We start from the raw sequence: 21,376 nt of genomic DNA on the forward strand, positions 1-21,376 counted from the left end.
TCCCCATCACACGCCATGTCCATGTTCGACCGCAGACTAGCAGCGGGCCCACCAGGCGTATTCGCACCAATGTCGGACCAGCACCGCCCAGGATCAGGCTTCGGCGGTGTATCCCTCACACAACCACCGTCCTCCGGAATCCCACTCTCCTCCTCACAAGGACCATCATCACAATCCGCCCAGGTCCAACAGACACCTAGTGGTCCTCCCTTACTCCTCAATAATCTCGCTCAGCACCTCAACAACCCACCCGCACCCTCTGCGCAATCCCTCAACCCATCCGCTGGTGGATTCAGCTATCCTATTTCTACATCACCCATGCCGGGCTCGATATCCAGTCCAGGTGGATCTGCACCGGCAGGGAAGCTGTTGATGGGGTCAAGTGGCGGTCCACCTGCGGCCGGGAGCGAGGAGGAGAAGATATACGAGTTGATCACGGAGCTGTTGGACCCAGCGACAAGGGAGACGGCGTTGCTGGAGCTGAGCAAGAAGAGGGAGATGTACGAGGATTTGGCGTTGGTATTGTGGGGAGGATTCGGTACGTCTCTTCCCTCTATGCTCAGACTTATACTGACTTGAAGGTGTCCTCTCCAGCCTGTTGCTCGAGATCGTCAATGTCTACCCCGCCCTTTCCCCACCCACCCTCACCGCCCACGCTTCAAATCGAGTCTGCAACGCCCTTGCCCTGCTCCAATGCGTAGCAAGTCACTCGGAGACAAGAAGTCTCTTCCTCAATGGTGAGTTATCCCCCAAGCTGTGCTGATGTCAGCCCACGTACCCCTCTTCCTGTACCCATTCCTCAACACGACAAGCAAAACACGTCCATTCGAGTATCTCCGCCTCACTTCTTTAGGTGTCATCGGTGCTTTGGTCAAGGTATGTCGGCTATATCCTTAGAGAGTCTCAGCTGACCTTTAGCAAAACGACAACTCGGACGTGATCAACTTCCTCCTCTCGACCGAAATCATCCCCCTCTGCCTGCGCATCATGGAGACCGGCTCCGAACTCTCCAAGACCGTCGCCATCTTTATCGTCCAAAAGATCCTCCTCGACGACCTCGGCTTACAATACATCTGTCAAACGTACGAGCGGTTCTATGCCGTCGGCGCGGTACTGGGGAACATGGTGGCGGCGTTGGTCGAGAGTCAGGCGGTACGGCTGTTGAAGCACGTGGTGAGGTGTTATTTGAGGATGAGCGATAATCCAAGGTCAGTCGTATGCTAGAGGAGCAGAAGAGGACGCCCGCTGACTTTGCAGAGCGAGAGAAGCACTTCGAGCATGTCTACCGGAACATCTCCGCGATAACACGTTTGCACCCCTGCTCAAGGGTGACAACGTCACGAAACGATGCCTCTCCACGCTGCTTACGAACCTCCAGGACCGGGTCGACTAGATGTACGGTACGGGTATCAACCACGACGTCAATAACCACGACAAGACGGGCGACGCATTGAGGTAATGAGCGCAAAAGGCACAAGGGGTAACTTTGTACAACTGTATAGTACCTGGCATTTACTCGACGGAGGGAGAGAGGCGAGGCGAAATGAGTGTAGTCGTGCAGATAGCTTTGGGGACTCGGTGGGCTGGATAGCAACTACAAGTATATGTACTCTACGCAAATTCGAACAAAGTCTACGTCACTGCGCACGACGTCCCGCAAGGTCGCTGCTGATCACAAGCGATATGGGTGTTCGTGCATGCTAGCGCTCTCCTCTTCACATTACTTGTAATACACAGTATCAACTCCTTCTCGCATCCTTCAAGTCCCAGACGCCTCGGGCTTGGTTTGGTCGGGGTTGACCAGGATCACCAGGCTCACATCCGCATCACCGCTGTATGACTGGATGCCTTACACGCTCTCAGCGTCATCAGGAAGGGTGCCGATATGCCCTCTGTATGGATGGTCGAGGGAGAGCTTCATGGCGCCGGGAAGGGCAATCGAGTTGAGGACCATGGTCAAGCGGTCTCCGCTCTCCACCGCAGACATGATGTCCGTCTCGAATGTTGGCCTATTGTCGGAATCAGCCAGAGTGCGATCGAACACCTGTCCCCAATTGACACAGGGGGCTGTGGCAATGAATAATGTATTCCCATCGTAGAAAGGCCCAGTGTCCACTCTGACCGCCCTTCCTTCGTCGGTCGGATCTTGGGCATGTTCTCTTGCCAACGAGGCCTTCATTGATGCCGCAGTGTCGAGCGAGATCCCCGTCGAGCAGATCGCGTTCAACGCGATGGTACTGGTCTCCCCCGAGGCCTGCGGGAACGGATATCTCCAGAGATCTGTCCACCCAACGAACTGGTACGAGTGCGGCGAGGTGCCACCGATGGCCATGACGTCGCGATTCGCGGGTAGAATTGAAAGGGGGATCAGGCTCAGGCGGCTTCCACTTGTCCAGAACACCTTGGGTGACAGTGTCCCGGGCGTTGCTTCTCTGCCGGTATTCGCGGAAACGTGGGGTCTTCGAGCACCTGCGGGTCTCTTTGGCCCGCGCCTTTCGGAGGAGATCTCCGAGGGATCCAGACATGTAAGTCAGCTGGTTGGTGACTTCCGTGGCTGTCTCAGGTGGCGCATTTGGACTGTTTACGGTGTCGTCTGGCATCTTGAATGGTTCCTCGATTCGTAAGATGAATGGCGGATGATGGGGGATGACGAAGCCCCTCCAGGCTTATGTGCCTGCGAGCAAGCGATGGACAGCGCGGGACACAGCGGTGGCGTACGGTAAAGGATGTTGCTCGAGTCGCGTTACATAGGGACGAAGGGATTCGCACGTGATCGATCCCGCTTTCGCAAGCGCTTGAGAGTTCTAGAATTCTGCGATAGCCCTTTCAAAATATTCGCGTTTGGGCCGGCGCTGATATGCCAGCCATCTTGAGGCAGTAGAATGTGGATCCACAGACCAAGGGATATGATGCGGTGCATTCACCACTTACAGGCACCTGGCATACCGTACGGTACTCTCGACGGCTCCATCCCGGCTGGTACACCTCGATAGCGCCGTCTTAACCCAGGCGGCAGATTCACTGCAGTGTTCGCAGACACGGTGGCAATGAAACATGCTGAAACATCAGCTACGATCTGAAACGGCGGCGATGACCGGCGTCCAGCACGCCGATACCAAAGCGCGTCCCGACGCGTCGCGCTTGATTTTGCATCTACGCAGTACTCGCTGCCGTTGGTACTCGCGACTGCCTAGGTGTCCAAGGCGAAGATGAGCGGCATGATAGATGCGATCGCTACCGGCTTCGGGGGCGAGAAGTGTGGTCAGGTCCTAAGGTAAGCCCCAAAGATGTGGCCGTCAGCCAGGATCAAACCTGACGCAGTAGGGCCAAGTCCGCTACTCGGCCACTATGGACCCTGGTTCCTCTACCCCTCTTCCAGGTCGCACCCGCCCGCTCCCTCCCGCAGACAGTACACGGTCCGCCTAAATCCCTCTCTAGCATATGCCTCGCCAAAATCTCTCGGGAATTCCACCACTATACCCCCTCGTCCTTCGGCAACGTCTCGCCGGTCCTGCTCAAGCGGATCTTTGACCGGGTGCGGCATGACCGCGAGTACGATCAGTACGAGGACGACGCGTCCCGGCCAGACGAGGCGACCATCTGGGCGCTATCGCTCCTCACAGACCCCGAGGCGGCGGCGGCGGACCACTCGCTCGCCCTCCCCATCGATATCACACTGCAGCATCTCACTCCCAAGCCGACATTCGCCAATCCCCTACACCCCTTTATCGGGATCCCGAAGCTCTACGCCCAACTCCAACCGGATACGCGATACCAGCTAATCACCTCGCTCCATCTTGACGGCATCAATGATCTGGTCAATGACCAGAATATCATTTCGCTCAAGTACGCAACGCACCTCACGGTACTCCGGATGATTGCGTGTCGGCGGGTCTCGGATAGTGGGGTGCGATTGCTAGCAGCTGCGCTGGAGCTACCGGGGAAGGAAGGGGCCGAGACGGGCAGAGGAATGTGGAGGTTGCGCGCGTGGTACCTCCAAGGGTGTAAGGGTGTGGGGGATAAGAGTATGCCTCTCTTGGCGAGATGGCCGGGATTGTTACTTCTCGGTACGTATCTCATCATCACATGTCGGTCTGTCTGATCATCAGACATCCGCAATACCTCCTGCACGACCTCGGCTATCAACATCTTCAACCGCCAGACCGAAGCCCTCTTCCCGCACAAACTCGCCCATGTCCAAATCTGCTCTCAAGGCCTCTTCCCCCTCTTCAACCCAGCTACATCCTCAGCGGAGCTCGTCACCCACCTCTCGAGATCGCTCTTCATCCCCACCACCGCCCGGAACAAGCAGCCACGTCCTCATCGTTCGCTGAACCTCCTCCCGGCCTACATCCCCATTGCACCAGAATGTCTGCCCAACTACCTCGTCACTACCGCGGCTCTACCGAGACATACCCCCGACTCGGACTTTTCGACATACCGCGCCGGCGGGATTGGGCAGGTGTACGGAGGTGGCGTCAGGAACATTGAGGACAAGGTCCAGGCGCTGAGGAAAGATGTGAATACCGCGCTGTACATGCAAGCGCTGGAAGAGGGACTGCACAAGGATCCCAAGCCGGATAAGGAGGACAGGTGGTGGGAGAAGAAGGACAAGCCGAAAGGTAAGGTTATCAAGACAAAGAAGGGAGAAGCCGGCGCCGGGCCCGGGTCGGATGAGCGGAGCAAGCAGTTTGCGGCGGGTGGCCAGGCCAAGCCGCCCCCGCCGAATGATGGGACGGTCAGGGGCCATACCAAGTTGATGTTGGTACGAGTGGCGCAGGAAGGGTGGGAAACGCTATCGTGGAAATTGGGAGTGGGGAATGCGGTCGCGATATCGTCCGAACCGGCCCCCGCTGCCTTGACAAAACGGAAGATCGACCTTGTCGGGACGCTGCTGGGCTCGAGCACTACTGCGCCCCGCTCTACGCCAGCTTCAGGTTCTGGCTCGTCTCCGCCTATACGGCCCAGCACAGCCCCTCGCGGATCTATGGCAAAGAAGCCAGCGGCACCACCGGCCAAAGCGAACCCTTTCAGACCGACCGCGCCCGCCAAACGCCCCGTTCTCCCCACTACATCCTCATCCTCCTTCACATCCTCTCAGCCCTCGGCATCGTCGTCACGGACGTCGCCGTCCTCCTCGCAGATGGCGCCTGCTCCGCGGGCGGGCAATCCCTTCGCCACGCCAAGTCAGCGGCCGAATACCTTTGGCGTCATCCCGCTGTCTAGCTCCCCGGCTGGACCGGCTAGTAGCGATGCGGACGACTTTGCGTCGAGCGGGAAGAAGCGGAGCTGGGGTGGAGTGGCGGAGGAGAGTACGAAGAGGAGGGGGATGAAGATGTTTAGTGGGGCACGGATGTGAGGAGTTCGATTCAAGCGGGCTCGGAGTCTGCCCTTGACCCGGCGGGGTTCGGTCTTCCGACACTCGCCACTGCTCGTCCAGCTAGTCCTGGTGTTCCGTCCCAGCGGACTGTGGGCGCGGGAAGGCCGAAGGCGGTGTGTGACGGCTGATCCAAGTGGCTGTAGCGGGTGAGACTCAGGGTCGAGACCGCGTCGTGTGGGCGCATGTCGGATTTGTGGGGAACAGTTGAACGAGTATACTTATCATCATAGTGTAGGATCAATATAGCGGTGTAGCTGTACTTCTATAGTGGTCATTGAATGTCTAGAATGTCTTATTCGAGATAGCTGTGATGAATAGGGTTGTGCTGCACTGCTGCAACCGCCCCACTTCACACCTCATTCCTCGACATTGCTTGCCATTCTCTCACCAAGTAGGGCGTCGACTTGCGTGCCTTGGGCGTGCTCGCGAGAGCATGAGACCACTATCCATTGTCCGCTACACGTATGTTTTTGGTTGATAGACGACATTATAGTTCTGACCGCCTCCCCTCTACCGACAATTCCTTCATCTTGCCTCCCAGTACCCTCAATTCACCGCTCATCGCCCACTCATCTCCCCTTCACATCCGCCTCCTGCTCCGCCTCCCTCCCCTCCTCGCTCCTCGGCAGCGTCGCCGCCGTGATCGCCCCACTCGGCATCTCATACACCCTGCGCGCTTCTTCCTCGAGGTACGCCCTGCACTCGATCCGGCTCTTGTCGACATTGACGCAAAAGAGGATGGCGACTGCGAATACGCCGAGGGCGAGGAGGAAGGTGAATGGCATGTTTGTGTTGCCTGATCGCTCAATGATGGCTGATGAGACAAAGGGGCCGATGAAGGAGGATGTCTTGCCCATAATTGAGAAGAGCGCGAAGAATAGGAACTGGCCGTCAGCGGAGTGCATGAGATCAGAGATGGAGCTGGTGGGATACTCACTTCTTTGCCTCGGGGTACGACCTCGGAAATCATCGCTTGAGATACAGCATACCATGGGCAGACAAAGATCTGCTCGTCAGCGGCATCCATTGGCAATGGGACCAGAACGTACACCGTAATAAGCCTGGTACGCCCAGAACTCCCACACATTGTGGAAACCAAAGGACTCCTGGGTGATACCGATGCAGCCCCAGACGCAAAGTAAGAGGATCCAGAATGCGTTCTGTAGGGTCAGTTTGGACCAAGTATTGCAGCGATCGCACGTACAAAGAGGAGGAGGTTCTTGGTCCGGATGGTGTACTTTTTCTGGATCACCCAGAAGAGACCAATACTGCTTGTGTCAGTAGGCGATCCCATGAGCGGTAGGTTTGACTAACCCAATGGCCTGTGCGCCGATACCGTCAATGAGCAGACTGGAGGGAGTTAGCGATATGACGATCGTGCAAGCAAAACCGGACGCACTAGTTCAGGACCTTGGTATCGTATGAGACAACATTGTTCTGCAGTGTGGCGACGACTACCTGTTGTCAGCGATGTCATTGTGCCGCGATGGAGCTTATGGCGCACCAGTCACTGAGGACATCAGCAAACTTGCACATTCACGCCGAGAGGAGACTCACCGACAGTGTTCAGGCAGTCACCGAGGAAGAAGTAAGCGGCCTGGATGGAGATCAGCTCAGCGCTATGAGGCGCAGCAGCTGATGACGTACCAAGTAGATGAAGGTCTGCTTCAGCCGGCGGCAAAGTTTGAAAGCGTGGTATACCTGCTTGAATCTGGACGTCAGCTGTTCTGAAGCGATAGAAGGATGTGGGTGTTGGACATACCCCACACTAAGGTAAGACGTCCTGGGCGGAAGCTTGTTCCCCGGCCGATATTGCTCCCAGAAGAACCAAGGCATGGCGCACACAATCCACACGCCCGCACTGTAGGCGCAAACGACACTCAGCGCACGAGTGTTGCTTTCCGTGTCGTCCGGGATGACGATAGCCTGTAGGATACCGGCGAGAATACCGAGGACGACCAGTTCGCCTACCGAGCAGACAAAGAAGGAGACATTGGCGAGTCGGTTCCGAGCCAGCATATCGACGTTGTCGTGCGTTTGGCGACTGCAGGATCAGCCAAAGGAGCTCATGCAGAAAGGGCTAGGGGCTTACTCGATCTCGCCGAGCGCGAGCTTCTCCTCGCTTGCCTTGACTTCAGGCAAGTCCCTTGCCAGACCAGGGAAAGCGGCCGTCCAGAATGTCAATGCGCATTGATAGGAGATGAGACCGAGAATGTACAGCGCAGTCCCGATCTGCCATCTGTTGGTAAGCTCCGCTCAAGGGTAAAGACTTACTTTTCTGCTGTGGTCACGCCGAGCCAGCCAAAGCTTACGCCCCAGCCGAGCAGGGTGAATGCGGTAGTGATATGCGGGCGCCAGGTTCCGTAGTCGGCAAATGATCCAGCCAAGAGCATCAAGACGGCTTGCAGTGCGAATGAGAGACCGTTGGTGACCAGGACGATGGAGTTGACTGGGATTGATCAGCAGTCACCTTGTTGGATAGGGAGTAAGTACTGACTGTCCCGGTCCTGTCCGAACGCGTTGAGGTAGCAGTCTCCATCGCCGCATGGCACGGTCCCCCGATCGAAAGCTGGGTCCCAGCCGGCCAGGTAGAGCAGGTTCTGCCAAGCTGAGATGGCAAAGTTGAACGGCCCTGTTGATCAGCGAGCGCTCCCTTGATCACCGCACATTGAGAACGTACCTAGTCCAGAGTTCCCGATGTAGTAGACGTACCACGACTAGCTTGTCAGTGCCATCCACGAACGCGTCCAGGACATCCGGGAATAGCTTACCCAGAGCTCTTTCCGAGTGGTCGTCCGCTCCACCCCGACCATAGGCAAGGGCGAGGCAAACAGCGCCGCCTCGTCGACGAGGTGTGTGTCCCCGCCGTATCCTCCCTCCGCCCCATCGTGGTCTAGTTCTGTTTCGCGGCCCATGTTGTTATGGTTGAGAGATGAGAAGAAGCTGCTCCACCTGCTCTTCCTCCCGCAAAAGACCGCTCTCTATTTTTAAGATAGCGATCGGTGACATCAGGAACTGTACGGCATGGTGCCGAGAGATCAAATCTTGGAGGAATGATAAGCTGAGCGCCATGTCCGCGGTGAGAGGATGATGGCAGAGCGAGAAGTTGGAAGGAGCAGGAGCGGGCTCGTGATCATGGCGGGCATAGATGATGTCGAGGGCGCGGAGCGAGGGTCTTATCATCAGTGAAACACGCTATCGCAGTTGTCAGTCGGTTTGACCGTTGCCGATTTTGCTGCTCTCTAGCCTCTAGAGGAGGATACGGCGAGGTCGGAGCACGGTGACGACGGGTTAGGGACCTACAGATATGCAACCAGTATACACCTATGGGCCCACTAAGCAGCTAGCTGAGCGATGTTGAGGTTGAAAGGCCCGAAGGAACGGTTGATATCAGGCGCGCCGCCACCCGCGTGAATACGCGTTCAGGTTCACACAAAAATGCCACGTCACTCGTAACCGAGAATTTGAACGCGACCTTGTGCTTGGGCCAACTTTTTCCCCTTCACACTTGCCTACAGCTACCTTTCGACTGTTATACATCATCTAATAAGCGTACAAGATGGACGTACGTCTACAGACAGCTCCACGAGAGGGGATTGTAGCTGACAGAGCGATAGGCAAATTACATGTCCACGCTTCAGCAGCTGCTGGCAGCTACTATCAGCCCAGACACCAACATCATCAAGCAGGTGCGCTGCCCGGCCCTCCGTTTATTCGAGCTGGTAGCTGACTTTTAGGCTACCACACAGCTCAACACCCAGTTCTACAAGAACTCGACATGTATTCCTGCCCTGTATGAGATTTCTTGCACCGACCAGAACCAGGCGGTGCGTGCGCAAATTTGCTCACTAGGGAAGGTTGCTGATACACAGGTCCGACAACTTGCCGCTGTCGAGCTGAGAAAACGGATATCACAAGCTGATGGGCGGCTTTGGAAGAAGGTGGATGCGCAGTTGAGGCAGCAAATGAAGGATAGCTTGCTCCAGCGATTAATTGGCGAGCAAATGTAAGTTGGTTCTAATGTTCTAGGGACTGCGCTGACCTGTAGCCCCGTTGTCAGACATGCCCTTGCCCGTGTCGTCGCTGCCATCGCCGACATTGAGCTCACCACTCAACCCGTCCAATGGCCTACCCTCCTTCCCGCTCTTTACGGCGCCGCCGCTTCCCCCGAAAAATCCCAGCGTGAGACCGCCATTTACGTCCTCTACTCCATCCTCGACACTGTCGCCGAGTCGGTCGACGCCCACATGAAGGAGCTTTTCCCCCTCTTTGCCAAGTCTCTGGTTGACCCCGAGTCGAGCGAGGTCCGGGTCACCACCATGCGCGCCCTCGCCAAGGTCGCCGAGTATATCGAGGCGGACGCAAAGCACGACATCAAGGCGTACCAGGAGCTTATCGTGCCTATGCTCCAGGTCCTCCAGCAGGTCGTGAACGACGACGACGAGCAGTCGGCCAAGTACGGGTTTGACCTGTTTGAGACCTTGTTGATCATCGAGGCGCCGCTGGTCAGCAAGCACGTGGGCGAGATGGTGGAGTTCTTCATCAGCGTGGGAGGGAACAAGGATGTCGACTCGGATATCCGAGTGGGGTCCCTGGGTGTGCTCTCTTGGATCGTCAGATAGTGAGTGCGCTCGAAGAGATGAGCTGATTTCAGTAAGAAGAGCAAGGTTCAGTCATTGGGTCTCGCCAAGCCCATCATCGAGCGTCTTTTGGCTATCGGTTGCGAGGATGACCCAGAAGACGTCGATGAGGATTCTCCATCACGAGTGAGTTCGACTTCCGACGTCAAGACCAGGCTGACCCGCAGCTTGCCTTCCGCGTCCTCGACAACCTCTCCCAGGCCCTTCCCCCACAGCAGGTCTTCCCTGTCCTCACCAACCAGCTTCAGGTGTACATGGCTGGAGACGCCCGTATGCGCAAGTCGGCGCTCATGGCGTTCGGTGTATCGGTCGAAGGCTGCAGCGAGTTCATCCGCCCTCACGTCGACCAACTCTGGGCCATTATCGAGAGCGGTCTCCAAGACTCGGAGGTGATTGTGCGGAAGGCGGCGTGTATCGCTCTTGGCTGTCTCTGCGAGTGGCTGGCCGAGGAGTGCGCTACTCGGCATTCCACCATCGTCCCTGTAAGTCGAAAGACTAGATCGAGCTGACATTAGATTCTTTTCAACCTCATTGTCGACCCTTCCACCCAGAAGAACGCCTGCACATGTCTCGACTCGTACCTCGAGATCCTCGGCGACGACATTGTCAACTATCTCACTCTCCTCATGGAACGCCTCCTCGTCCTGCTCGAGAACGGCACCATTCCCGTCAAAATCACCGTCACTGGCGCTATTGGGTCCGCCGCTCATGCTGCCAAGGGCAAGTTTACCCCATACTTTGAGCAGACCATCCGCCGCCTCGTCCCCCTCGTCCAGCTTACGGACGCCGAGCAGAGCGATCTGCGCGGTGTAGCGACGGACACTATCGGTACGATCGCGGACGCGGTCGGTGCCGAGATCTTCCGCCCCTTCTTCCACGACATGATGAAGGCGTCTTTCGAGGCGTTGACGATGGACCAGCCGCGGCTCCGCGAATCCTCGTTCATCTTCTTTGGCGTCATGGCCGGTGTCTTTGAGCAGGAGTTTGCCCCTTACCTCCCCCAGTGTCTCCCCGCCCTCTTTGCGTCGTGTCGTCAACTCGAGACATCCGACGAGTTTATCGACGAGGCGGACGGCGAGTCGGACCCGGCCAAGCTCGCTGAGGCGTTCTCGATGGGCGGTCGGGCGTCTTCGTCCAAGACTCCCGGAGAGGAGGACTTGGATGATGAGGACGAGACGGACCTGGATGCGCTTGAGCAAATGTACAACCAGGTCAACTCCGCGGTGGCGATTGAGAAGGAGGTTGCGGCGGATGCTATCGGGGAGTTGTTTACGGCTACCAAGGCGGCGTTCATGCCGTTCGTCGAGGAGTCGGTGACCGTGCTCTTTGAGCTGCTGGACCACTACTATGAGGGCATCAGGAAGAGCGTGATTGTTGCGCTGTTCTCGTTCATCAGGACAATCTACGAGCTGTCGGAGCCGCAGGAGTGGGTACAGGGAGCTACAGTTGTGAGTTGACTGCAAAAGTGTTGGATGAAGCTGATAGTCAGCAAATCCCCTTCCACGCCGACGTCAAGAAGCTCGTCGATCACATCCTTCCCCCAATCTTCGAGGCATGGAAGACTGAAGACGACAAGTGGGTCTCTTTCCTGCAGTTGACGATGTGCCCTCCCGCTCTGCCCCTTTCCCCTCTACATGATGACACAATTTACTCAGCTCACTCCGACGCTAAGCGTGTGCGGAAGCAAGACAATTGTCTTTACTATCTGATTCTCCCATTCCCTACTCCAGTCTAGATCGTGTCACGATAACCGAAGCTGACTATCAGATCTGTTGTCATCCTGCTCTGCAGCGAGCTCGCTGAGACGATGAACAAGTGCGGTCCTGCGCTTGTGGAAGGCCAGCTCGACCAAGTCGCCCACTTTGCCGTCGAGATTCTCGAGAAGAAGGCCATGTGCCAGCTCGACCCCGATCAGGACGACGACAATGTCGACGAGGACTCGTCCGAGTACGAGGCGGCTCTCATTTCAAACGCCGCGGATGTGTTTGGCGCGATGGCCAACGTGCTCGGCCCGGACTTTGCGCAGGCGTTCGGCTCGGTCCTGCCTCTTATCGGGCAGTACTCTGAGCCCAAGCGGGCAAACTCTGAGCGGAGCATGGCGATTGGGAGCTTGGGAGAGATCATTGTTGGTCTCCGAGGCGCTGTTACTCAGTTCACCCAGGTAGGTCTTTCCTTGAGGTCCACAGGACGAGCTGACCCTTAGCAACTCCTCCAAATCATCTCGCGCAGTCTTCGCGACGAGGAAGCCGAGGTCCGCTCCAACGCCGCTTTTGCTGCCGGTGTGCTCGTCGAGTGCTCCGACGCCGACCTCACTCAGCACAACACTGCCCTCCTCACCGCCCTCCAACCCTTCTTCACCGTCCCCGACCACTCTGCCCCACCACTCTACAACGCCCGTGACAACGCCGCCGGCGCCATCTCCCGCATGATCAGCAACAACCCCACCTCCATGCCCCTCGAGCAGGTCCTCCCCGTCATCGTCTCGGTCCTGCCATTGCGGTACGACACGCTCGAGAACCGGCCGGTCTACTCGGCCATCTTTACCATCTTCCGCATCCGCCCAGAACTGCTCGCGCCTCATATGGACAACCTCCTTGCTGCGTTTGCGCACGTCTTGCTGGATCCTGCTCACGAGGATGAGACGACGGACGAGACCAAGGCGGAAATGAAGGCGTTGGTGGAGCATCTCAAGAGTCAGATCCCGGACAAGGTGGCCGCCGCGGGGTTCCAATGATGAGGGGGATGAGAAATAGATCTTAATGTAGAAGCTTTTCGGTGTACTTAGATGGCGATGCTTTCGTCTAGTTTGGATTACTCATGTATATATCAGAACGGTGTGACCCGATAGCGGACCAATTCCCACCGTGCCTGGCGTGTTTCAGATCACGAAAATGCCGTCACACCTATTCCACACGGTTTCCGCCGTTCCAACAAGATGATGACGATGAGAGGCTGGACATGCTGGTTTTGTTTGTCAGTTCTTCCCGCCCGCCTCCTCAGGGCCATACAGTCTGCGGATGATGGTAGTGCAGCCTCCCTCTGTCATTGTAAGCCGCGTCTGCACAGCCTCACCAAACATTATAAAAGCGCTCGAATCGCCATCCCCTGGTCTTCTATCCTCTGATCTCCCAACGCCCACGTACCCATACCAGTAGCTTGTCCTACTTCGTCTCTACCCCCACCACTACCCTCACCACTACCCAAGATGCTAAGCCGTCTCTGGAACCCCTTCGGGAGGTCTTCCGTCACCCCATCGAAGCGGTCCCTCACAAGCTCCAAGCTGTCCTCCAGCACCCACTCCAGTCCCGGCGCCAGCATCCACACTGCAGCCGCCGCCGAATCCAAGGTCGTCCTCGAGTTCAGTATCACTTCCGATGCTGCTCTCATGGACAGCTTGCACAAGGCGTCCGGAGGCCGGGTCACCATCAACAGCCTTCCCCATATCGTCATCCCCTCGCTCGACCACAGCCTCGTCGACATCGGTGATTTCACTGAGAGCGAGACGTTCGGCAAGGCCCAGTTGACCGGTGACGCCGACACGGTCAACAAGGACCTCCAGCGCTCGGACAGCCTCTCCCCCAATGATATCCTCATCATCACTCCGCCGCCGGGCACTCCTATCAACCCCTACCCCAAGACATCGATCTATGCCGATGTCGACCCCTTCATGACATCCTCCTTCGACGACCTTCCCACTGCGTACGACAGCACCGACAATGCCATTCCGTCAAAGGCGTACGTCGATCAGCACAAGGGCGTTATGGTACCCAGGGTTACCGCAAAGAAATCGGAAGAGCTGGCGCCGGTCGGCGGGAAGACCCTCTTTGCGCCTCACCTGGCTATCTATCGCGAGCTGCTCGCGGCGCTCAAGACGGCCTTTGAGGCGAGGGATGTTGCCAAGGGCTTGCAACTTGCCAGCGGTAATATAGTGAGTCTCAGCAGCCCGCTATTGTTACAAGCTGACTCCCAGAATGGCGTGATTGCGGACAGTGGGATGGGGTACAGGGCATTCGGGGATCTGACGGGAGGGATCGAGAAATTGAAGCTGTGAGTCGTCGACGATCAAAGCAAGCATCTGTGATAGAGCTGATGCTCAGACTTCTCTGCTCGCTACAGATCCATGCCCAGACGATCCAAGGGCTCGCTCAGACCGACGACACCATTAGTCTCGAGGGCCTAGTCTGGACTCTCAAAGAGATGATCCAGACGATAGAGCCTAGCTCCATCTCGCCGGCCCGAAAGTCCACCCAGGTCCGACAAGGCTTCCATGACTTGCCCCCCTTCCGCCAGGATCGTCTCGGCGGTATGTCTTTAAGCTCACTCTGAGAATGCCGCTGACAGCTCAGGAGTGTCGCTCGACAAGCATGCCAACATCGTCGAGAGGACCACGAATCTCCTGCTGTCCACCATGTACAGTCTCCTCCTCGAGCTCGTCCAGGAGATTGGCAACGTCACCACGGACAACTCATTCGCCTTCCGCTGCGACATGGTCAAGTCGGCCATCCTCCGACCCCTCGCACCCTTCGCCCCTGTCCAGATGCACAAATATGCCGGCGGCGGGGCCATCTACCGTCGCCAAGTCTACAGCGACTACCAAACTGCAGTCATCGCAGCGGGCGAAGACATCGACAAGGCCAAGCACGACTGGTCGGAGGCCGACAACAGGCTCGTGGGTGTTCTGTGGGGTCAGATGCAGAATGCGGTCGCGCCCCAGGTACTCCAGGTCGCGAAAGAGAGGGCCACTGCGATGCAAGGTCTGGGGAACGCGAGCAAGAAGCTCATGGAGTACGCTTAGACTCATGGGCCGTCTATCAAAAAGGGAAGGGCTTCTTGCCCGGGTAGAATAGAAAGTCACATGTCTGCGATGCAGTCTTGTAGTTGCTGAGGAGACTCTGCCTTGGCTGCGATGGCTGCCACTGCCACATCACAGAGCGTAGATCGTTTGCCATTGGTCGTTGCGCGATAAGGGGTTCACGGCATCCGCATTCCCCATTCCCAATCAGATCCCGCCGGAACGTCATTCCTCCGCTGCCAATGGGCCATGGGCCGGCTACGCAGAGATCCCACCCAGAGCATAGCTTACTCGTTCATACATCTCCCCCTGCGACTACAAGGAGGGTATATACAATGGCGGAACCTCAAATTCCCGTGAGTGCCTTTGCTGTCCGCCACGAACGTTCCTGCCTAAGGCCTGATCATCCCCTTTGGATTTCGAGGGTCCCCACACAACTTGGCATGGGCTGCTTTGTCCTGAATGACCGCTGATATAGCCTCTTCTGCTTCTACTCTACCACCCTCACCCATCACCATGTCGACCGCACAATCCATCCTTGCTGGCTCTTCTACCCATAATCAGATCGAAGCATGGGCGTCCCACCTTGGAGCGGACCAATCCGTTCCCGGTACCCCCGGCGTCGGTGCCGTGCCCAACTCGTGAGTCCTGCAGTCTAAAGTGCACTCCCTCAATTCATACCTGAAAGGCTCCTGAGCGAGGGAGTTTGGAGTCAGAAGTATGAGTCAAGAGGGTGGGGAATGAATGGCAAAGAGGGTATATATCGGGCCCTGAAATGGGAGTTAAGCCGTAGTATGAGTTAAGGGGGAGCAGCCTGTACACGCACTCGGAGCTGACTATCAGTATCATCTCAATGCGAAAGAAGCAGGCCGGTCACTCTGGACCGCTCAAAAAGGTCCTCGTCGCCAACCGCGGTGAGATCGCCATTCGCGTCTTCCGTACCGCCCACGAGCTGGCCATGTCCACCGTCGCCATCTACTCGCACGAGGACCGACTTGGCGCGCACCGATACAAGTCGGATGAGAGTTATTTGGTCGGAAAGGGCATGACGCCCGTTGCGGCTTACTTGGCCCAGGACGATATCATCCGGGTTGCGCTGGAGCACGGTGTTGACATGATCCACCCCGGGTGAGCTGAGCTGCCGGAACGTTTGATGATAGTTGCTGATAACTAGATACGGTTTCCTCTCTGAGAACGCCAGCTTCGCCAAGAAGGTCGAAGACGCAGGAATTGCCTTCATCGGCCCCAGGCCCGAGACCATCGACTCGCTCGGTGACAAGACAAAGGCCCGTACGCTTGCGATGAAGACCCAAGTCCCGGTCGTTCCCGGTACACCTGGCCCCGTCGACACGTACCAGGACGGAGCTGCCTTTATCGAGGAGTACGGTTTCCCGGTCATCATCAAGGCGGCTATGGGCGGTGGTGGACGAGGTATGCGAGTTGTTAGGGACAAGGAGAGCTTCAAGGAGAACTTTGAGCGAGCCGTTTCCGAGGCAAAGAGCGCGTTCGGCGACGGGACCGTCTTCATCGAGCGTAAGTATAGGGACGCGAGAGGAGCTGATGGTAGGTTTCCTTGACCACCCGAGGCACATCGAGGTCCAGCTGCTTGCCGATGGCGAGGGTAACTGTGTCCACCTCTTCGAGCGAGACTGCTCCGTGCAGAGGAGGCACCAGAAGGTCAGCTCGGCGGACCTCATGTAATGGACGAGCTGACCTTCAGGTTGTCGAAGTCGCCCCCGCTCCTCACCTCGACGAGCCTGTCCGCCAGGCCATCCTCAACGATGCGCTCAAGCTCGCACGCGCCGTCGGATACCGAAACGCCGGTACCGCCGAGTTCCTGGTCGACCAGCAGGGCAGGCACTACTTTATCGAGATCAACCCTCGTATTCAGGTCGAGCACACTATTACCGGTACGTTCGCCTAGCGTTCTCAGGTACCGACCTAACTTTGCAGAGGAGATCACCGGTATCGACATCGTCGCTGCGCAAATCCAGATCGCCGCTGGCGTGACCCTCGAGCAGCTGGGCCTTACCCAGGAGAACATCCACCGAAGGGGCTTTGCAATCCAGTGCCGTATCACCACTGAAGATGCTGCTGCTGGATTCCAGCCGGATACCGGCAAGATCGAGGTGTACCGATCTGCTGGTGGAAACGGTGTGCGACTGGACGCTAGCTCCGGTTACGCCGGCGCGCAGATCACCGTGAGTCGCAGTCTAGCTTTTAGCTCAAAGCTAATCCGTAGCCCCACTACGACTCCCTGCTCGTCAAGTGCTCCGTCAGCGGTGCCACCTACGAGGTCGCCAGGCGGAAGATGCTCCGAGCTTTGGTCGAGTTCCGTATTCGCGGTGTCAAGGTAAGTCGACCGCTAGCATTGGCTGACCCAGACCAACATCCCGTTCTTGATCCGTCTCCTTACCCACCCGGTCTTCGAGTCCGGCAAAACCTGGACCACGTTCATCGACGACACACCCGAGCTCTTCAAGCTCGTCCAGTCGCAGAACCGAGCGCAAAAGCTGCTCGCTTACCTCGGAGACGTCGCCGTCAATGGCTCGTCGATCATGGGCCAGATGGGCGAGCCGGGTCTCAAAACCGAGGCTATGATACCGGTCATTGTTGACAACAACGACTCGAGCAAGGTCGTCGACACGAGCGTGCCGTGCGAGAATGGCTGGAGGAACATCATCGTCAATGAAGGGCCCGAGGCGTTCGCCAAGGCCATCAGGGGCTATAAGGGTTGTGTAAGTTCAGAATTGTCCAGACAGGTCATGGCTGACGTTCAGCTCATCATGGACACAACCTGGCGAGACGCCCACCAGTCTCTCCTCGCCACCCGGATGCGTACGGTCGACATGGCCAACATTGCCCGCGAGACCTCGCACGCCCTCCAGAACGCCTACTCGCTCGAATGCTGGGGCGGCGCCACCTTTGACGTGGCCATGCGCTTCCTGTACGAAGACCCCTGGGACCGTCTCAGGACCCTCAGGAAGCTCGTCCCCAACATTCCCCTCCAGGCTCTCGTCCGAGGCGCGAACGCTGTCGGGTACACCTCGTACCCCGACAATGCCATCTACGAGTTCTCCAAGAAGGCCGTCGAGGCTGGTCTCGACATTTTCCGTGTCTTTGAGTGAGTCTACGAGTGGGGGCCTGGCTGACGATCAGCTCGCTCAACTACTTTGAGAACATGAAGCTCGGTATCGACGCTGCCAAGAAGGCTGGGGGTGTCGTCGAGGGTACCATCTGTTACTCTGGTGATGTCGCGAACCCCAAGAAGACCAAGTACACCCTGCAGTACTACCTCGACTTGACAAAGCAGCTCGTCGATGAGGGCATCCACGTCCTGGGTATCAAGGACATGGCAGGTCTGCTTAAGCCTCAAGCTGCCACCATGTGAGTCTCAGACCCTTGACGGCTTGATCGTAAGCTGACAAACAGGTTGATTGGCGCGATCAGGAAGGAGTACCCCGACCTCCCAATCCACGTGCACTCGCACGACACCGCCGGTATCGCCGCCGCCAGCATGATCGCCTGTGCTATCGCCGGAGCCGATGTCGTCGATGTCGCCATCGATGGTGAGTGTCACGGCAGGACTTGAGCTGACTTCAGACCTCTCCGGTCTCACCTCGCAGCCCGCCATGGGTGCCGTCTGCATTGCGCTCGAGCAGTCCGGTCTCGGCACGGGTATCTCGCACGAGAACATCCAGGCCCTCAACTCGTACTGGTCCCAGATCCGAGTGCTTTACAAGTGCTTCGAGGCCAATGTCCGCGCGTCAGACTCTGGTGTCTTCGACCACGAGATGCCGGGTGGACAGTACACCAACTTGCAATTCCAGGCTTCTCAGCTGGGTCTGGGTACGCAGTGGATCGAGATCAAGAAGAAGTACATTGAGGCCAACCAGCTCGTAAGTCTTTACAAACGGCATGATGTGAAGCTAATAAGTAGTGTGGCGACATCATCAAGGTCACCCCGTCTTCCAAGACCGTCGGCGACTTTGCCCAGTTCATGGTCTCCAACAACCTCTCCAAGCAGGACGTCATTGACCGCGCCTCGTCCCTCGACTTCCCCCAGTCCGTCGTCGAATTCTTCCAGGGCTACCTCGGCCAGCCGTACGGCGGCTTCCCGGAGCCCCTGCGGTCCAACATCATTCGCGACAAGGCGAGAATCGACAAGCGACCTGGACTCGAGATGAAGCCTCTGGACTTTAAGAAGATCAAGGAGGAGCTAAGGGAGCGATTCGGCTCGCACATCTCAGACTACGATGTTTCGAGTTACTGCATGTACCCCAAGGTGTTCGAGGAGTACCAGGGCTTCGTGGAGAAGTATGGTGATCTGAGGTGAGTCAAGCAGTGAAATTAGAAGGACAGTGCTGACTTGGTAGCGTGGTCCCGACCCGATTCTTCCTCGGCAAGCCTGAGATCGGAGAGGAGTTGACCATCTCGATCGAGCAGGGAAAGACCCTCACCATCAAGCTCCTCGCGGTCGGTACGCTCAACACCGACAAGGGTACCCGAGAGGTCTTCTTCGAGCTCAACGGAGAGGTGAGCTACTTAGCTCCTACCGACGAAGTAGGCTAGAGCTGACTCAGTAGACCCGAGCCGTTGTCATCCAGGACACCAACGCTGCTATCGAGCACGTCAGCAGGGAGAAGGCGTCTAGCGACCCCGGATCAGTCGGATCGCCCATGGTAAGTAAACTATCTCGCGGTATTGTGGACTTTGCTGATGTGCCTAGTCCGGTGTCGTCATCGACGTCCGTGTCAAGGAGGGCCAGGAAGTCAAGGCTGGTGACCCGCTCTGCGTCCTGTCCGCCATGAAGGTAAGCTAGCCGAGGCACTTGAATCATCGTGAGGGAAGATGGCTGATCCGCGCAGATGGAGTCTGTCGTCTCCTCGCCCGTATCCGGCAAGGTCAAGCGCGTCCTTGTCAAGGAAAGCGACTCGATCGCGCAGGGCGACTTGACTGTTGAGATCACCCACTAGAATGCTTTGCTAAACATCGCCCCGGAAGGCTCGTTGTGAATTTTGTCTACACAGGAATGCATTAGACGTTGTGTGCTGCATCTCGATGCCTTCCGCTGTCCCGCAGCATGGTCATCAGCCCTACAGCTGATGCAACATGCGTGCTGCACAAGGCCAGACTTTGCATGAAAGAAGGCGCCACAGGAAGATGCCGTAATACCCCGGACAAACCGGCTATTTTTCGAATTTCCGAATCCGGCGAACGTGCCTGATTTTCACCCCTCCACAACACCTTCTTCGCACTTACTCTTTCGGCCATTTTCATGCCACAGCTATCTCAATGCGGCTTGACTACACCATCCCCGCGCACTCGATGCAATGCAGCGACGTCAGTATGGCTCGAAGAATAAGGCGCGTCCGCTGCCAAGCGCGAGGCAGACGCCACTGTCACGTCGGTCGTCGGAGTTTTTGGGATTCTGTGTCAGTCCGCTCCGGCAATCTGAAGGTACAAGAGGTCTGCCAGTTACGTCTCCTGTTCATATACCTACCACTTCTACTTCATCTCTGCTTCGTTCTTGGATTGACGAGTGCTGCTGTGCAGACTCATTATTAGATCATATCGATCGCTCCACCGCCCTTCGGCACCTCCCCTCCTCTCCCTTCTTCGCTTCCTCCGACGTCCCTCCAAGCTCGACCGCAAGATGCGCTTGTCCGCCCTTTTCGTCCTCCTCGCTTCGGCTGCTGGATCGGTCATGGCTCACATGGAGATGATTGACCCGTTCCCCATTCTCTCGCCTGCCAACCCTGCGGTCAGCTGGGAAGTCAAGAACTACAACATGATGGCGCCGTTGACGTGGTCGGGGGATGATCTGCCATACCCTTGCAAGGGGTACCTGATGACTGCTCCAGCAAAGGTGGGTCTCCTGTCTGAGTCAAGGCATAATCAAGCTGATCGACAGGAACGGATATCTCAAAAGACCTGGCCAGCGGGCTCCTCCCAATCTGTTACTCTCGGCCCAAACGGCGCGACCCACCGGGGCGGCTCATGTCAACTCTCCCTCTCCTACGACTATGGCCGCACCTGGCAGGTCATTCTCTCCATCATGGGCGGCTGCCCTACCGACACCCACAGAATGGACTTTGTCCTTCCATCCGAGGCCCCCTCGGGCGAGGCGGTATTCTCGTGGTCGTGGTTCAACCACCAGGGGAATCGGGAGATGTATCAAAACTGCGCCATCATCACGGTCACGGGCGGCGGGGATGGGTTGTCGCCGGCCGACTACCCGCCTCCGTTTGTCGCCAACGCAGGGGTGAACAAGTGTTCAACGGTGGAAGGGGTGGATCCGGTGTTCCCGAACCCGGGGAAGAATGTGCGGTTTGGAGGGGACTACAAGGGGCAGGTGATCAGTCAGCCGAGGGGAATTACGGGGGAGAATTGCGTGGATCAATATGCGGGGGAAACGCCTGCTGGGTCAGAGGGAAGGAGGGAGGCGGGCGTGGAGTCGGCGCCGGCCTCGTCGTCATCTACCGCAGCGCGGAGCTCGACGTCCTCGGTTACCACGGCACAATCCACCGCCGCCTCCAGCACCAGTACAGCTGTAAAGGAGGC

General features: G+C 57.3%; 8 protein-coding genes across 8 annotated transcripts; 6 read left to right on the forward strand and 2 right to left on the reverse strand.

Moving 5' to 3' along the window:
* Nucleotides 1-372: 372 nt before the first annotated feature.
* MKK02DRAFT_25956 (uncharacterized protein) lies at nt 373-1,393 on the forward strand (the record flags this gene model as incomplete). The annotated part of the gene is made up of 5 exons (XM_053087122.1): nt 373-538; nt 582-737; nt 770-876; nt 919-1,208; nt 1,258-1,393. The coding sequence occupies 5 exons, from the start codon at nt 373-375 to the stop codon at nt 1,391-1,393; spliced, it is 855 nt and encodes a 284-aa protein (XP_052946603.1).
* A 456-nt stretch (nt 1,394-1,849) lies between these two features.
* Nucleotides 1,850-2,600, reverse strand: MKK02DRAFT_33930 (uncharacterized protein; the record flags this gene model as incomplete). The annotated part of the gene is made up of 2 exons (XM_053088817.1): nt 1,850-2,432; nt 2,470-2,600. The coding sequence occupies 2 exons, from the start codon at nt 2,598-2,600 to the stop codon at nt 1,850-1,852; spliced, it is 714 nt and encodes a 237-aa protein (XP_052946604.1).
* A 609-nt stretch (nt 2,601-3,209) lies between these two features.
* MKK02DRAFT_45535 (uncharacterized protein) lies at nt 3,210-5,359 on the forward strand (the record flags this gene model as incomplete). Its single annotated transcript, XM_053093472.1, has 3 exons — nt 3,210-3,274; nt 3,325-4,067; nt 4,110-5,359. The coding sequence occupies 3 exons, from the start codon at nt 3,210-3,212 to the stop codon at nt 5,357-5,359; spliced, it is 2,058 nt and encodes a 685-aa protein (XP_052946605.1).
* Nucleotides 5,360-5,949: 590 nt separating this feature from the next.
* On the reverse strand, nt 5,950-8,295 carry MKK02DRAFT_25968 (protein-vacuolar targeting-related protein; the record flags this gene model as incomplete). The annotated part of the gene is made up of 12 exons (XM_053087126.1): nt 5,950-6,264; nt 6,318-6,386; nt 6,430-6,540; nt 6,585-6,648; nt 6,695-6,730; nt 6,780-6,838; nt 7,148-7,424; nt 7,473-7,619; nt 7,655-7,829; nt 7,878-8,012; nt 8,061-8,097; nt 8,152-8,295. The coding sequence occupies 12 exons, from the start codon at nt 8,293-8,295 to the stop codon at nt 5,950-5,952; spliced, it is 1,569 nt and encodes a 522-aa protein (XP_052946606.1).
* Nucleotides 8,296-8,939: 644 nt separating this feature from the next.
* MKK02DRAFT_45537 (putative importin beta-4 subunit) lies at nt 8,940-12,754 on the forward strand (the record flags this gene model as incomplete). The annotated part of the gene is made up of 11 exons (XM_053093473.1): nt 8,940-8,945; nt 8,998-9,069; nt 9,118-9,207; nt 9,253-9,386; nt 9,429-10,001; nt 10,035-10,146; nt 10,188-10,502; nt 10,536-11,468; nt 11,510-11,595; nt 11,788-12,181; nt 12,224-12,754. 11 exons carry the CDS (start codon nt 8,940-8,942, stop codon nt 12,752-12,754), a joined length of 3,246 nt encoding a protein of 1,081 aa, XP_052946607.1.
* Nucleotides 12,755-13,225: 471 nt separating this feature from the next.
* On the forward strand, nt 13,226-14,815 carry MKK02DRAFT_33934 (uncharacterized protein; the record flags this gene model as incomplete). The annotated part of the gene is made up of 4 exons (XM_053088818.1): nt 13,226-13,948; nt 13,991-14,067; nt 14,118-14,323; nt 14,367-14,815. The coding sequence occupies 4 exons, from the start codon at nt 13,226-13,228 to the stop codon at nt 14,813-14,815; spliced, it is 1,455 nt and encodes a 484-aa protein (XP_052946608.1).
* A 513-nt stretch (nt 14,816-15,328) lies between these two features.
* Nucleotides 15,329-19,788, forward strand: MKK02DRAFT_33935 (carbamoyl-phosphate synthase L chain, ATP binding domain-containing protein; the record flags this gene model as incomplete). The annotated part of the gene is made up of 17 exons (XM_053088819.1): nt 15,329-15,453; nt 15,656-15,940; nt 15,987-16,345; nt 16,380-16,489; nt 16,533-16,722; nt 16,766-17,013; nt 17,055-17,165; nt 17,197-17,550; nt 17,593-17,936; nt 17,972-18,199; nt 18,245-18,381; nt 18,416-18,711; nt 18,753-19,144; nt 19,189-19,348; nt 19,399-19,494; nt 19,542-19,625; nt 19,681-19,788. The coding sequence occupies 17 exons, from the start codon at nt 15,329-15,331 to the stop codon at nt 19,786-19,788; spliced, it is 3,627 nt and encodes a 1,208-aa protein (XP_052946609.1).
* A 680-nt stretch (nt 19,789-20,468) lies between these two features.
* MKK02DRAFT_25144 (uncharacterized protein) lies at nt 20,469-21,149 on the forward strand (the record flags this gene model as incomplete). The annotated part of the gene is made up of 1 exon (XM_053086994.1): nt 20,469-21,149. A coding segment is annotated over one exon (681 nt), but the record flags the coding sequence as incomplete, so codon positions are not given.
* Nucleotides 21,150-21,376: the final 227 nt, after the last annotated feature.

This window comes from Dioszegia hungarica (genome assembly GCF_025882075.1).
Source record: "Dioszegia hungarica strain PDD-24b-2 chromosome Unknown MKK02contig_8, whole genome shotgun sequence".
NCBI classification, from domain to species: domain Eukaryota; kingdom Fungi; phylum Basidiomycota; class Tremellomycetes; order Tremellales; family Bulleribasidiaceae; genus Dioszegia; species Dioszegia hungarica.